Source organism: Panulirus ornatus, chromosome 39 (assembly GCF_036320965.1).
Source record: "Panulirus ornatus isolate Po-2019 chromosome 39, ASM3632096v1, whole genome shotgun sequence".
NCBI classification, from domain to species: Eukaryota; Metazoa; Arthropoda; class Malacostraca; order Decapoda; family Palinuridae; genus Panulirus; species Panulirus ornatus.
In genome coordinates this window covers 12,476,199-12,493,877 of record NC_092262.1, presented here as the reverse complement: position 1 = coordinate 12,493,877, position 17,679 = coordinate 12,476,199, and the positions used below count along the sequence as shown (strand labels likewise).

General features: G+C 50.6%; 1 protein-coding gene across 1 annotated transcript in view; it reads left to right on the top strand.

The window, feature by feature from the left end:
* The window catches only part of LOC139761153 (uncharacterized), an 85,026-nt gene that overhangs the window by 22,601 nt on the left and 44,746 nt on the right, over positions 1–17,679 (top strand). The window contains 1 exon segment of the mRNA XM_071685115.1: positions 13,816–13,929. Coding sequence (XP_071541216.1) covers positions 13,816–13,929 — 114 coding nt within the window.

The window sequence follows — 17,679 nt, the reverse complement described above, 5'->3', positions numbered from 1 at the left end:
GATGATTTTTAAGAACATCCCCGTAGATATTTTTAAGATAAATTTGATGATTTTTAAGAACATCCCCGTAGATATTTTTAAGATAAATTTGATGATTTTTAAGAACACCCCCGTAGATATTTTTACGATAAATTTGATAATTTTAAGGACACCTCCGTACATATTTTTAAAATAAATGGTTGGTTTTTACGAACACCCCCGTAGATATGTCTAAGATGACTGATAATAATATTAATCATATTGATATATACGAGATCTTACATATAAATGATCAAAGTTGGCCCTGGCAGTAAATCAGTAGAAATAACTTTATTATTTATTTTTATTTGTGTGTGTGTGTGTGTGTGTGTGTGTGTACTGTCGTCATCATACACACACACATACATGATGCAGGGTAGTTATCTGTGTGATGTAACAGCTGGTTGTTAGGTGGTTAAGTACGGGAGGCACAGCTCAGCCACTTAGAAAAGTGCACTTGTCTCCAGTTACTTACAGGCTTACTTACACTTCAAGTAGAAGTAGTTGTACAGGATCTACCCGCTTATTACTAGGACATACACTTGAGCTTTAAGTATGTACTTACACTTTAGAAATAAGTATTTTATATTTGCATGTTTGTTTGTTGTTTTTGTTATGTGTCTATTTTTGTTATTGCTGTCGTCAGCATGGGGCGCCAGGGGGCGGGGTGTAGTGTGTCTGGGGAGATGAGGGAAGGGTGGGGTGCTGACCTTGTCTGGGTCGGTGGGGCGTTGCTGAACTGTGTGTAACCTGATGTCTCTCTCCCCACCACTCATCCTCTCCCCAACACTCCTCCTCTCCCCACACTCCTCTCTCCACCACTCTCATCTCACCACCACTCATCCTTTCCCCACACTTCTTTTCCCACACTTCCTCTCCCCACACTCCTCTCCCCACCACTCTCATCTCACCACCACTCATCCTCTCCCCACACTTCTTTTCCCACACTTCCTCTCCCCAAACTCCTCCTCTCCCCACCACTCTCCTCTCCCAAAACACCTCCTCTCCCCAACACTCATCCTCTCCCCACCACTCTTCGTCTTCCCACACTCGTCTCCCCACCACACACTAGCACATACCTCCCCACTCTCACACACGTCTCTGCACATCACCCCTACACTCCCCACTCTCACACTTCACCCCAACACTCCAGGCTCCCCCCAGCAGCTGGGGAGAGGGGAGGGGAGGTGGGGAGAAAGATGCCTCATCTTGCGTAACAATATTCTTCATGGTTTCCCAGAAGATATCGCCTCCTCCACCCAACCTACTTGTGTAAGGGCGACACCCGCATGATTTACACTGCTATCCTCCCCCAGGCTGGCCTCTCTCTCTCTCTCTCTCCCCCAGGTATCCTCCCCTCCCCAGTATCCTGTGGCATGCTGGGGAGAAGCCATGACCCTCCCCCTCCCCAGCTGGTGGTCGTGGTAGGCATGGCGCATGACAGAGAAATGACAGATGTAGTGTCCAGATGTGATGCTGTCTGGTCGACACTGTATATCATGCCTGGTCGACACTATATCCTATATGGTCGACACTGTATATCATGCCTGGTCGACACTATATCCTATATGGTCGACACTGTATATCATGCCTGGTCGACACTATATCCTATATGGTCGACACTGTATATCCTGCCTGGTCGACACTATATCCTATATGGTCGACACTGTATATCATGCCTGGTCGACACTGTATATCATGCCTGGTCGACACTATATCCTATATGGTCGACACTGTATATCATGCCTGGTCGACTCTGTATGTCATGCATGAATTATCACATTGCTTGTCACATAAGTCATGGCATGAATAATCACATAAGCTGTCATACAACGTATCACATGTCATGGCGTAAGTTATCACATAACCCATCACATAAGTCATCACTTGTTACATAACCTATCACATGAATCATCACTTCACATAACCCATCACATAAGTCATCACGTCACATAACCCATCACACGTCACATAACCCATCACATAAGTCATCACATGTCACATAACCCATCACGTCACATAACCCATCACATAAGTCATCACATGTCACATAACCCATCACATAAGTCATCACATGTCACATAACCCATCACATAAGTCATCACATGTCACATAACCCATCACATAAGCAATCACATACCCCCTCCGCCTCTCATCATCTGAGAGCATGGCTGTGGTCTTCACCAGAGACCACAGCCACGACAAATACCTGCCCCGCACTGGATGTATATATATATATATATATATATATATATATATATATATATATATATATATATATATATATATATGTGTGTGTGTGTGTGTGTGTGTTTGTGTATTATAATATGTATATTTCTATGTATACTTGGTGTTGATCATGGCTGGGTGTGTTGTGGTCCCTGGTAAGTGTAATCTGACACTTGGCTACAAGGGCGTCTGGTGGCGGACCATCATGTGAGTCTTGCTGGCGAACCATGGGATGCGTAACCTAGGGTCGTCACGGACCATGGGATGCGTAACCTAGGGTCGTCACGGACCATGGGATGCGTAACCTGGGGTCGTCACGAACCATGGGATGCGTAACCTAGGGTCGTCACGGACCATGGGATACGTCACCTGGGATCGTCACGGACCATGGGATGCGTAACCTGGGTCGTCACGGACCATAGGATGCGTAACCTGGGGTCGTCACGGACCCACACCAAAGCCCTACCACTGTGGTAGGGTCGAATACTGCTGTGGTAATTGTGGCGGGTGGAGTGAGGGCCGCGTGGTCGGGAAGTAGACCATGGGTGGAGCACAGAAGGGCACAGAGCTGTGGCACATTCAGACAAGACCCGTTATGCTCTGTGGTAATAGGTGGGGGTGGTCTGCGGCAGGTGTTGTGCCCTGTGGTAATAGGTGGGGGTGGTCTGCTGCAGGTGTTGTGCCCTGTGGTAATAGGTGGGGGTGGTCTGCGGCAGGTGTTGTGCCCTGTGGTAATAGGTGGGGTGGTCTGCGGCAGGTGTTGTGCCCTGTGGTAATAGGTGGGGTGGTCTGCGGCAGGTGTTGTGCCCTGTGGTAATAGGTGGGGGTGGTCTGCGGCAGGTGTTGTGCTCTGTGGTAATAGGTAGGGTGGTCTGCGGCAGGTGTTGTGCCCTGTGGTAATAGGTGGGGTGGTCTGCGGCAGGTGTTGTGCCCTGTGGTGTAATAGGTGGGGTGGTCTGCGGCAGGTGTTGTGCCCTGTGGTAATAGGTGGGGTGGTCTGCGGCAGGTGTTGTGCCCTGTGGTGTAATAGGTGGGGTGGTCTGCGGCAGGTGTTGTGCTCTGTGGTAATAGGTAGGGTGGTCTGCGGCAGGTGTTGTGCTCTGTGGTAATAGGTGGGGTGGTCTGCGGCAGGTGTTGTGCCCTGTGGTAATAGGTGGGGTGGTCTGCGGCAGGTGTTGTGCCCTGTGGTGTAATAGGTGGGGTGGTCTGCGGCAGGTGTTGTGCCCTGTGGTAATAGGTGGGGTGGTCTGCGGCAGGTGTTGTGCCCTGTGGTGTAATAGGTGGGGTGGTCTGCGGCAGGTGTTGTGCTCTGTGGTAATAGGTGGGGTGGTCTGCGGCAGGTGTTGTGCCCTGTGGTAATAGGTGGGGTGGTCTGCGGCAGGTGTTGTGCCCTGTGGTGTAATAGGTGGGGTGGTCTGCGGCAGGTGTTGTGCTCTGTGGTAATAGGTGGGGTGGTCTGCGGCAGGTGTTGTGCCCTGTGGTAATAGGTGGGGTGGTCTGCGGCAGGTGTTGAATCGTCATTATCTGGCCTCCCCCTCATCACACCCCCTACGAGTGTAGAACACCTCCCCCCGTGTTTCCTACAGTACACACACACACACACACACACACACACACACACACAGACACACACACACACACACACACACACAGACACACACACACACACACACACACACACACACACACACACACACACAGGTGTCGGGCGTGGTCAGGCATTGTATAAAAACTTCCTGGACGTGTTAAATGTCTGCATGACTCCCCCCCCCCTCCTCCCACCTGTACAGTCATGAACACAGTGTTGGCCCAGCCTTGTACACCAGGAACACAGTGTTGGCCCAGCCTTGTACACCAGGAACACAGTGTTGGCCCAGCCTTGTACACCAGGAACACAGTGTTGGCCCAGCCTTGTACACCAGGAACACAGTGTTGGCCCAGCCTTGTACACCAGGAACACAGTGTTGGCCCAGCCTTGTACACCAGGAACACAGTGTTGGCCCAGCCTTGTACACCAGGAACACAGTGTTGGCCCAGCCTTGTACACCAGGAACACAGTGTTGGCCCAGCCTTGTACACCAGGAACACAGTGTTGGCCCAGCCTTGTACACCAGGAACACAGTGTTGGCCCAGCCTTGTACACCAGGAACACAGTGTTGGCCCAGCCTTGTACACCAGGAACACAGTGTTGGCCCAGCCTTGTACACCAGGAACACAGTGTTGGCCCAGCCTTGTACACCAGGAACACAGTGTTGGCCCAGCCTTGTACACCAGGAACACAGTGTTGGCCCAGCCTTGTACACCAGGAACACCATGCGTGATAGGGGTGGAGAGAGGGAACATGGGAATGGATCAGCCGGGGGGGCGAGAAGTGTGTGGTGATGAACAGAGGGGATGGTGGGATGCAGGTGGCTGGCTGCAGGGCAGGTCACAAGTTACTCTTCGTTGAGGCTGGGTCAACAGGCCAGGGATAAGGTCACATTCTCTAAGGAATACATCACAACCCAGCTACTGCGTGGAGGGCATCTTCCAGGATGTGCGGCCGATACAAAGATGGTCACCAGTTGACATAATAATAATAATAATAATAATAATAATAATAATAATAATGATATTAATAATAATAATAACAACAATATTAATAAGATAATTATAATAATAATAAAGATAATAATAATGATAACAGTAATAATAATAATGATAATAATGATAATAATAATAATAATAATAATCATCATCATAATAATGATAATAATAATAATTACCAAATATGTAAGAGAGAATGACCAGAGTTGAGCAGTATAAGACAGGCCAGCACCAGTACTGCTATATCCGTCTACGTAATACAAGGAATAGTGTTCTAGATATTGGATGAAGTCTCGTAGTGTGGACACCACGGTGGATGATACCTCCAGAGCCATAGTTTGAAGGGTTTCGAACCCAGGACGGGCTGCAGAGGGGCGCTTCTAAGAAGGGAATGTTTTTGGACTCTTTAAGACAAAAGTAAATGGTCATGCGAGAGTTGGAGTTATCTGGGCTGGACGCTGGTTAAGGAGAGAGGGAGGCGGGCCATCTGGTGTCTGGACGTCTCGTCCATCTGCAGCTTAGATTGGGGTACTTGCAAGCCTCCTCCTTCAAGGTAATATACGAAAGAGCTTGGGTTAGTAGGCGGTGGAATGAAGAAAGTGGCATTGGAATTATCTGCCGTGGACACGAAGCAGACCATGGGCCTAAAAACGAGATTGAAATGTATTTTGTTGCGAGAGTTCGAGATTTGGGGGACGAGGAAGAGGAAAAGAAATGACTTTGGCAGAGACAGTGTTCGATAAAGCTCAAAAACATCGATCAAGTTGAAGAGGATGTTAAATCAGTATATTTCCTACCAGTGAAATCGTGATGACATGACCTTGTTATCATCGTGAACATAAATTGGTCGTTACATGGTTCATTCGGTAGCTTTCCTGAATGTAACGAGTTAACACGAGCAATAAAACTGCGATGAAGATCAAGGTTCAGAAGAACTTCCACAAGATGACATCCGCTGTACGGTCAGCACAGCTGGAGGCTGGCCAAGCGGTACTGGTCGAAAGTCAGCGTAAAAACTGCGCAAGATGGACCGTTCTGCCCCTCCAAACGTAGATGTATGAAGGTGAAGGTATGAAGATGGACACACAGAGGTGGCATGTTTTGCTGAGGAATGATGGCGGCTCGTCTGTCCATTGTGTGTTTCCGGGATTAATCAGAGATCAACCAGACCCCGACACAGCAGGTGTCTGCTCCCTCGCCACAAGCAGGAGACCAAGCAGAACCTGCTGCATGTTGTGGCGCCTGTATCACATACTCACTCGCCTCGAACACCTCCCCTCGCTCACTCCCCCTCCGTCATCATGATGACGGACATCCCCCGTATAGCACCTGTTCGCTGACCAGTTCATCCCTCTCCACATTGCATGTCGAGGTAGTGTCTCTTGTTTCTGTTGTAGATCAGGCGAGATCCCAACGGGTAACGGGAGTCGACACAAACAGAAGGAGGCAAGAAGTGCCCGTCAACACCAGTGAAGATAAAACTACGTAATGTATCCGTTGTAGGGGATTTAGTCTACTAGCTATGTTAAGCCAGGTGATTTACAGGAGGGGAGGATAGAAACCCTCCCCTGAGCCAGGCAGTAAAGATGGCGGGTGGGGATAATCACCAATATTAACAACAACAAAAAAGGAACAAATAAGTAGTTGGGTCGCCATATTGAGCGGCCGTTTCCCCGAATGTGACGGGGGCGCTACCTCGGGAGCGTGGGACGCCCAGGCGACCCCACAATATCTGCATCTTTATGTTGGCTCTTCATCCCCCCCCCCAGCCCAGGTACCCCTCAGCCCAGGTACCCCCCAGCCCAGGTACCCCACAGTCCAGGTACCCCCCAGCCCAGGTACCCCACAGCCCAGGTACCCCACAGCCCAGGTACCCCTTAGCCCAGGTTCCCCCCAGCCCAGGTACCCCACAGCCCAGGTACCCCACAGCCCAGGTACCCCCCAGCCCAGGTACCCCACAGCCCAGGTACCCCACAGCCCAGGTCCTTCTCAGCCTAGGTCCCTCAGTACAAGTTCCCAGGTCCCCCTATACAAGTCTTCCAGGTCCCCCTGTACAAGTCCCCCAGTGCAAGTCTCCCAGCCCCTGTGTACAAGTCTCCCAGGTGCGCTTCTCATGGGACGAACATAAAGATCATTTACAGATCCAATGTTTAGTAATATGAACCTTGTGGGTAACACGAGAGATGTGTAGACATGTGAGTGAGAGTCTTGGGTGAGAGTGTGTGTGAGTGAGAGTCTTGGGTGAGAGTGTGTGTGAGTGAGAGTCTTGGGTGAGAGTGTGTGTGAGTGAGAGTCTTGGGTGAGAGTGTGTGTGAGTGAGAGTGGGTGAGAGTCGTGAGGGGGGGGTGGGTGAGCACCCCCCCCTCCACCTACCTGGTGAGGGAGGGTCACAACCACATGGGTTGTGAGCACCCACATTGGGGGGGGGGTGTCTGGAGACGCAGTAACAAGCGATGGGCTGGGCTGGTGCAGTGCGGGCTAACCACAGCGTGTGCGGGGCGGGGCGGGGCGGGGCGGGGTTACCGGCCGCTGTGTGTTGGCGGGGCGGGGGGGGGGGGGGGGAAGATGTAGCGGGGTCGGGTCCGCCCAGAGATGGGGCAACGCAGGCTATAATCCTCCTCCCTACCCCTGCCCACGCCCACGCCCACACCCACGCCTACGCCCCGACGATATAGTTGTGAATCGCCCCCCCCCCCTGCTCCATCATTCCCCCCTCGCGTCGGGAGCGCCCAGGGATTGAGAAATGATTAAGGGCGGACCTGAATGCGTCCGGATCGTCTTGGCTGCGACGGAGCAGTGGTCGCACGTTACGTCGTAATGATCGCGTACGACCAGCGCTACGATCAGGTGTAGGGGGGGAGAGGGGTCGTTACGTGGGTCCCGTACCCCCATCATCCCACACCACCATCCCATGCCACCATCCCATGCCACCATCCCATGCCACCATCCCATGCCACCATCCCAGCATTTGTGGAAAGTGTGGGACGGGACGGTGGAGGAGCCAGGGATGGCGGTGGTCCCTCCCTCTCTGGCTCGAGATTGATTGGGTTTGGTAGTGTGCGACGCGCAGTGCATGACAGCTCGGGCCTCCAGACATACCCCTGGTGTTCGTCCCTCTTCATTACTGGAGTAAGTGCGAGTTCCAGTTCATGTTATGCCTATGTAAATATTGGGTTTAGTGAAGAAACCCCCGTGTGGCAGGACCGAGAGTACGGGTGGTGTGACGACCCTCGTGTGTGTGTGTGTGTGCGCTTTACCCAAACGGCGCGCCCCCAGGAATGTGATTGTATCTAATATATTGTGAGGAATGCGACTCCCACTGTGGCGATCGCCCCTCTTGATGTCCTCCACCTGGAGGAGTGAGTGAGGGGGTGGGTGGTGCTCCGGCGTGGCCAGTTATGGAGGAGGAGGAGGAGGAGGAGGTGAGTGTGTGTGGCCACACGTGCGAGCACCTGGCCTTCTCCGGCTACCGTGCCAGTCAAGTTTTTGCTACAGTGTAAGCAATGGAGGTGGCCAGGTGCTGTGTGGCGAGGAGACGTGCTTCCTGTACGTGGCACACTGAGGGGCATACACTGTCTCCTCCGGGGTAAACCAGCAGACGCCAACCACCCAGTCAGCCACTCAGCCACCCAGTCACCCAGTCACCCAGTCAGTCAGCCACCCAACCAGCCAACCAGCCAGCCAACCAGCCATCATCATCATGAAGGAAGGAGTGTCTCCCACTGGGTGGAGTGGCTCTCTCTCTCTGGCCGCCACCGCTGCTGGTGCTGCACCCTTCAAGGAAGAGAGACGAGAAAGAGAGAGAAAAAAAATGGTATATTCTTCTGGTCTTGCTTTAGTGCCGGGAGATGTGAAGATGTTTGATGTGTGGTCGTGGTTGCATCAGTAGAGGAGGTGTGAGGTGGCGGACGCGCACTTCTCTTGACGTTGAGTTGGAGGATGACAAGAACAAGACATTGGATACCATTGTCTCATGTTACCAGCGCGTGGGAGGTTTTATGACCGGAATACACGACGCCCCACTTGAGTTATTCCCGTCTCCTGCTTCACGTGTTCTCATTTGCATCTATTGAACATTCTCTGACACAGGGTGAAGCCCAAATGGTTATATACACAGGTATATCTATAGATATATATATATATCTATGTTTACCTGTCTGTGTCAGAGATGATATGTTCTCTCTGCACAGAGCCACCTCCTGCCAACGTACAGTCAGCAAAAAAAGTCTCTTCCCCTCCTTGTCCGATGGAGATGTGACATCTGGCGAAACATAGTGAAAACCTCGGCTCGACTCCACTCCGGCAGTTGGCAAGCCTGACCAATGTGTTTCGTTCTTTGTGATCAAGGGTTCGAGTCCCACCAGGGGACTTGAAGACCCCTTATCGCTATCATATCCGTGAGGGTGGCCTATCTGACGTACGTTGTGAACGTAATATTAGAACCATAATCGGTCAGTATTATCGGTACAAATTAGTTGGTGAATATAGTGGAAAATAATGATATTATGTGTCCAAGTTTGTTACTTTAATATTTGGACATTTAGTGACGTGTGTGTGTGTGTGTGTGTGTGTGTGTGTGTGTGTGTGTGTGTGTGTGTGTGTGTGTGCTCACTAATGAGGAGTATCAAGTATTGGCTTGGTGAGGGGAAGAAGCACCCCCATCGTGGAATACCCACACAAGGCGTTTTCTTCCAAGTGGAAAATGGGAAAGGACTCTTGTGTTTCACTGTACATAGATAGCATTGTAGTCTGATGACTGTGTTAACCTACCCACATGTACCACATCGGCGGCTGTAGCTTTAATGACAGCTACCACTACGACTACTACTACTACTACTACTACTACTACAACTACAAGTAATAGTAGAATAAGTGCGGTATAAGTGCTATGAGGGTTTCTATTAGGGGGTCTTCAATGAAACCATCTCGTTTCTCTCTTGCTCGAAGGGTCGTTTGTGGTCTCTCCCCACACGCCGACCTAACCACCTTACCCTGCTACGTTCTGCACACTCCGTGCCCCTCTACTGCGTCTTTCTGATCCACTCCAGTGAGCAGCAGTCCCTCTCCAGCCATCTGTGCTGGCCACACCAGTGAGCAGCAGTCCCTCTCCAGCCATCTGTGCTGGCCACACCAGTGAGCAGCAGTGCCTCTCCTGCCATCTGTGCTGGCCACACCAGTGAGCAGCAGTGCCTCTCCTGCCATCTGTGCTGGCCACACCAGTGAGCAGCAGTGCCTCTCCTGCCATCTGTGCTGGCCACACCAGTGAGCAGCAGTGCCTCTCCTGCCATCTGTGCTGGCCACACCAGTGAGCAGCAGTGCCTCTCCAGCCATCTGTGCTGGCCACACCAGTGAGCAGCAGTGCCTCTCCAGCCATCTGTGCTGGCCACACGCCATATAGTAAACAAACATGGAGGCCCACACGTTTACATTGGGTCTCATTGCTAACGTTCATTGTATCATTCCAGTTCAATGGTCATTTAATGTGTATTTCAATGGTCATTTAATGTGTATTTCAATGGTCATTTAATGTGTATTTCAATGGTCATTTAATGTGTATTTCAATGGTTATTTAATGTGTATTTCAATGGTCATTTAATGTGTATTTCAATGGTCATTTAATGTGTATTTCAATGGTCATTTAATGTGTATTTCAATGGTCATTTAATGTGTATTTCAATGGTCATTTAATGTGTATTTCAATGGTCATTTAATGTGTATTTCAATGGTCATTTAATGATGAATGAACAGTGGCTATGAGGAATGAACTGTGTCTTTGATGAATGAACTGTGGCTATGATGAATGAACTGTGGCTATGATGAATGAACTGTGGCTATGATGAATGAACTGTGGCTTTGATGAATGAACTGTGGCTATGATGAATGAACTGTGTCTTTGATGAATGAACTGTGGCTATGATGAATGAACTGTGGCTATGATGAATGAACTGTGGCTATGATGAATGAACTGTGGCTTTGATGAATGAACTGTGGCTATGATGAATGAACTGTGGCTATGATGAATGAACTGTGGCTATGATGAATGAATTGTGGCTTTGATGAATGAACTGTGGCTATGATGAATGAACTGTGGCTATGATGAATGAACTGTGGCTTTGATGAATGAACTGTGGCTTTGATGAATGAACTGTGGCTATGATGAATGAACTGTGGCTATGATGAATGAACTGTGGCTTTGATGAATGAACTGTGGCTATGATGAATGAACTGTGGCTTTGATGAATGAACTGTGGCTTTGATGAATGAACTGTGGCTATGATGAATGAACTGTGTATGGCTTTGATGAATGAATTTTGGTTCGTTTTCTATAATTTCAACCCCGTTTTTTGTGATAGATGCAAGAGGGAGGGGGGGGGGTGTTAATTCCATTTTCTGTTGTCCTGTTTTCGGCTCCGTTAAGTAACCGTTGGAGGACCTTCAACAGTATCACCCAACAGGATGGCCTGGACTCCCCCCCCCCCCCCGCCCACTGCCCGTTCTGGGCGTGCCGGGGTCAGCGTGGGCGTGTACTGGAGGGTGGAGGGAGGGAATGTAGGCGTGTCTGGGGGGGAGGTCGTTGTGTGGGTGTGGCCAGAACAGCCATGAGACATAACATGAGATTTGGAAGATTCTTGTGTGAGAAGGTGTAAAGTCTTACTTTTATTAGTGTAAGTGTGGTGGAAGGGTAGATAAATGTGGTGGAAGGGTGAATAAGTGTGGTGGAAGGGTAGATAAGTGTGGTGGAAGGGTAGATAAGTGTGGTGGAAGGGTGAATAAGTGTGGTGGAAGGATAGATAAGTCTGGTGGAAGGGTAGATAAGTGTGGTAGAAGGGTGGATAAGTGTGATGGATGGGTAGATGAAGCTACTGCACTGACCCGGCCACCGTCAACTCCCACCAACCAGAGATCCCTCGTCCCTAAGGTTGTAGTTCTAAGAAGAACCCCGTCATCCACAGTGGTTGGGATGGCGCTGTTTTTATATATGTTATTTTCACGTTGATATAAAGATTTTGATCATTATTCCTTTGGGATAATCCCCATATCATTATGAATTATCTATATTTACAGTTATTATTATTATTATTATTATTATTACTACTACTACTACTACTACTACTACAACTACTACTACTACTACTACTACAACCACTACTACTACTACTACTACTAACATTATAATTAAAAGATTTTTGTAATATAAAAAGTAATTGTAAGACAATTGTTTGGATTTTATTTGTACTTTCAATTGAATGCATGAGCCAGGTAAGATGGTCAGAAAACAAGAATTTATGGAAATTACAAGCGTTAAGCAAAGATTCTCTATAAATAATGACACTGAAGTAACAAATAACAAAAAATTATATTAAGTGTAAAGTATAACCAAAGAAAATAAGTTGAAATAGATCTTAATTTGACGTAATAAATGTGAATTTGGCGTTTGGCGGCAATCATATCTACCCTGCGCCTTATATAATAATTTGGCGACGGCTGTGCAAACTTTCCCGTGATCTGCATCGTCTATAATTTCGCGACGACCTTCGCTTACCTCAGTAGATATATAAATAAATATAGATTTAATACATTTTTCTCTTCCTCTTCTTCTTGGGCGAGTGTAGGATACGTTGGAGCGGCGCCATTACCCGGACTTGCCCGCCTAAATCGGCACCACCCTCATTTGCATAAGGCCAAGAGGCATACACACACACACACACAATATATATATACATCAATTTGAGAGGTTTTCGTTCACTTGAGTCAAGAAAAGAGAGAAATATTGGTCGGGTTTCAACCTCCATAATGTTAGATTTCTCCTTACGTGGGGAGGAGGACAGTCGCACCTCGTACCCCTGGCAGCGCCGTCGCTCCTGCTGCTCTTCCCGCCACCCTGCCTCCTCCCTGCCTCCTCCCTCAGTGTTGCCACATCATCAACTCCCTATATTTCCCAGTAATGTCTTTCTCAGTAATAGGTTTCTCAAGGGTATTTCTCAGTAGTATGTTTCATAGGTATATTTCTCAGTAGTATGTCTCACAAGTAGGTTTCCCAGCGTATATATATATATATATATATATATATATATATATATATATATATATATATATATATATATATATATATATATATATATATATATATATATATATATCATATTTATATCTATTATATTTTCTATATTTCCCAATATATATATATTATATATATATATATATTTTTTTTTTGCTTTGTCGCACGAGTGTAGGTGTACACGAATCTTGACCTTACCTGTGTAAGTGTACATCAGTCTTGACCTTACTTGTGTAGGTGTACATGAATCTTGACCTTTCCTGTGTAGGTCATGCTGTGGTCAGGATGGGATTGAAGTCCCGAGTGTGAGACAAAAAAAAATTATATGTAATTACTGCCCGACCTGCTCGACCCACTTGGCTGTTAAGGTGAGCAGGTGGCGACTGGGGCGCTTGTTAGCGTGTGGACCAATCAGGTCGACATACTGGTAGTGCCTGTGGTTCGCCCACCCTGGCCAGCCACCTCCTCGTTATACTTCCATGATTAATTAGACTGTAATCCTCCATCTCCCATGTTCCACATAAGGTGTCTGCCTGTGTTCTCCTGAATCCTTGGACCGTGTACCTTCGGCTTGTGATTTACCGCTGCTTCCTTTTTTTTTTTTTGTTTCTTGTGTAGATCAACCACACGAGGATGAACCGTTATGATATATATATATATATATATATATATATATATATATATATATATATATATATATATATATATATATATATATGATTACTCTTCATATAACCTTTCCACCCATGAGAGTGGGATCTGGGAATACATAAGATGAAAATAATATATGTATATTTCTCTCTCTCTCTCTCTCTCTCTCTCTCTCTCTCTCTCTCTCTCTCTCTCTCTCTCTCTCTCTCTCTCTCTCTCTCTCCTACTGTGTGTGTGCGTGTGTTGGTAACCCCCATCTCGTTCTTCAACAGGCGGGGTGTAGAGCAAGAGGCTGTGGGCGGCGGTGGGCGGCGGGCGGCTGAGGGCGGCAGAGGAGCCGTGGACGCCCAAGACGACCCTGATAAGACCTCCAAAGGTCGTGGCAGGTAAAGATAACGATAATCTCTCCTTCCCTCCTGTATTATCACATGTAACCCAGCCTGGCCCGTGTTGTCCTCCTCCTGTATTATCACATGTAACCCAGTCTGGCCCGCGTTGTCCTCCTGTTTTATCACATGTAGCCCAGCCTGGCCCGCGTTGTCCTCCTCCTGTATTATCACATGTAACCCAGTCTGGCCCGCGTTGTCCTCCTTCTGTATTATCACATGTAACCCAGCCTGGCCCGTGTTGTCCTCCTCCTGTATTATCACATGTAACCCAGCCTGGCCCGTGTTGTCCTCCTCCTGTATTATCACATGTAACCCAGCCTGGCCCGTGTTGTCCTCCTCCTGTATTATCACATGTAACCCAGCCTGGCCCGTGTTGTCCTATTCCTGTATTATCACATGTAACCCAGCCTGGCCCGCGTTGTCCTCCTCCTGTATTATCACATGTAACCCAGTCTGGCCCGCGTTGTCCTCCTCCTGTATTATCACATGTAACCCAGCCTGGCCCGTGTTGTCCTCCTCCTGTATTATCACATGTAGCCCAGCCTGGCCCGCGTTGTCCTCCTCCTGTATTATCACATGTAACCCAGTCTGGCCCGCGTTGTCCTCCTCCTGTATTATCACATGTAACCCAGCCTGGCCCGCGTTGTCCTCCTCCTGTATTATCACATGTAACCCAGCCTGGCCCGTGTTGTGACCAGGGCCTGAAGACCCCCTCCCCCTCCCCCTGGTCTTTACCCGTGCCTACGAGGAGGTGTTAGGGGGGTGGGGGGGGAGGGTAAGGTTTCGAACCCTGGTACTGATTCTTGCTTTCAGATGAGTAGAGATGAATCATGTGAATATTGTATGGGGGGACAGAGGGGGGGGGGGACAACCCAGGCGAGAAATAGTGGAATGTATTGAATTGGGGGAGGGAGGGAGGGGGGGGACCTTGCCACACAGGGGTGTTGACCAAGCTCGGGGGAGGGGGAGGGGGAGGGGGGGACACGTGTTTCCCAGTGGGGCTGGCACGTCCGCCTGGGGGGGGGGGACGTTGATATGTTCGTATGGTCTACCCTAACACGACAGCTCCTTATGATCATCGCCCTTATCTGCTCTACCCTCCCTCTGCTACTGGTAACGCTGCAGGTCTCGCCCTCTGCTACTGGTAACGCTGCAGGTCTCGCCCTCTGTTACTGGTAACGCTGCAGGTCTCGCCCTCTGTTACTGGTAACGCTGCAGGTCTCGCCCTCTGCCACTGGTAACGCTGCAGGTCTCGCCCTCTGCTACTGGTAACGCTGCAGGTCTCGCCCTCTGCTACTGGTAACGCTGCAGGTCTCGCCCTCTGCTACTGGTAACGCTGCAGGTCTCGCCCTCTGTTACTGGTAACGCTGCAGGTCTCGCCCTCTGTTACTGGTAACGCTGCAGGTCTCGCCCTCTGCTACTGGTAACGCTGCAGGTCTCGCCCTCTGCTACTGGTAACGCTGCAGGTCTCGCCCTCTGCTACTGGTAACGCTGCAGGTCTCAACTAGTGACCTGTGACCTGTACTCTGGGGGTCACCTGGTACCCCCAGGCGACCTGTATGACCCGGACCCCATCTTCAGGTCCTCCCACCTGGGGCTACCTGTGGCTGACCTGTGATTGTTGACCTTACAACACTTGACCTGTTGTGTTGACCTTACCCCCCCCACCCCCGCCCCGACCTGTTGTGGTGGGGGAGAGTGGGGTTGGTGTGGGAGAGTGGTTGTGGTGGGGAGGGTGTTGGTGGTGGTGGGGGAGAGTGTTGGTGGTGGTGGGGAGAGTGTTGGTGGTGGTGGGGGAGAGTGTTGGTGGTGGTGGGGGAGGGTGTTGGTGGTGGTGGGGGAGAGTGTTGGTGGTGGTGGGGGAGAGTGTTGGTGGTGGTGGGGGAGGGTGTTGGTGGTGGTGGGGGAGAGTGTTGGTGGTGGTGGGGGAGAGTGTTGGTGGTGGTGGGGGAGAGTGTTGGTGGTGGGGGAGAAGAGAACAGGTGTGTCTCGCCCTACCTTATCCCCCCCCCCCTTCCACCCGGGTGGGGAGACTGAGGCAAAAACTTACCTTCAATAATGATAAAGTTTGCGTCACTGCCCACACCTGGCCCCCGGCACTGCCCACACCTGGCCCACGGCACTGCCCACACCTGGCCCACGGCACTGCCCACACCTGGCCCCCGGCACTGTCCACACCTGGCCCCCGGCACTGCCCACACCTGGCCCCCGGCACTGCCCACACCTGGCCCCCGGCACTGTCCACACCTGGCCCACGGCACTGCCCACACCTGGTCCCCGGCACTGCCCACACCTGGCCCCCGGCACTGCCCACACCTGGCCCCCGGCACTGCCCACACCTGGCCCCCGGCACTGTCCACACCTGGCCCCCGGCACTGCCCACACCTGGCCCCCGGCACTGCCCACACCTGGCCCCCGGCACTGCCCACACCTGGCCCCCGGCACTGCCCACACCTGGCCCCCGGCACTGTCCACACCTGGCCCACGGCACTGCCCACACCTGGTCCCCGGCACTGCCCACACCTGGCCCCCGGCACTGTCCACACCTGGCCCACGGCACTGCCCACACCTGGTCCCCGGCACTGCCCACACCTGGCCCACGGCACTGCCCACACCTGGTCCCCGGCACTGCCCACACCTGGTCCCCGGCACTGCCCACACCTGGCCCCCGGCATTGCCCACACCTGGTCCCCGGCACTGCCCACACCTGGCCCCGGGCACTGCCCACACCTGGCCCCCGGCGTTGCCCACACCTGGCCCCTGCCACTGCCCACACCTGGCCCCTGCCACTGCCCACACCTGGGCCACAGTGATCGCACACACCTTCCCAACCTAACCCCACATACCTGGCCTTCCCTCCCTCCACCCTAGAGAGAGAGAGAGAGAGAGAGAGAGAGAGCATTACTCCAGTCTAGTTAACTTTGTCATGGTCGGGTGAAAGCATTGTGTGTGTGTGTGTGTGTATGTGCAGGAGACGCCCCCATATATCGGTGGGTACTTGGTTTTCACTTCCCCAGAGACAAAAACTGACCAGAGCCATATAACCCCCTTCCTACCCCCCCCCCACCACCACCAAGCAACTGGGGTGATTAAAGAGAACAGCTGTTTCCTCACCCCGCCCCCCCGCCCCCCCAAACGTTAGTGGGGGGGAGAAAGCTGATTCCGCGGGGGGGGAGGGGAGGAGGGGGGTGTTCGTGAGAACCACAGCTGGATCTCCTGTCATGCATGGGGGGGGAGGGGGCCCCAGACTGTGGGGAAGGGGGGGGGGGTGTCTGGGGTGTAGTTATGGTGGGCGCCTCATCACTCTGTTATACCACACGTCTCCTTTATATAAATCCCAGTCCTATGAACACATGTACAATATATATATATATATATATATATATATATATATATATATATATATATATATATATATATATATTATATTCCTATGAGTCCAGGGGGAAATGGAACGTGATAAGTTGCCAAGTGCAGTTTCGTGTAATGATCACATCATCATCAAGGCAGACACACAATTTATTGATTGAGATGTTGATTTTCGATCTTTTTACCCACGTTTCTCTGCACACGAAGTTAGATGAGCAATACTGGATGGGCGTGTGATGTACTGGGGAGTATATATATATATATCGTGTAGTCTCGTGTTGTGTCGTGTTGGGGGGGAGATGAGTGTGGCACACTCGGGTCCCTCGTCAATGACCTCAACATTGGACGGTGTGGCTATAAACAACCCCCTCCCCCCCC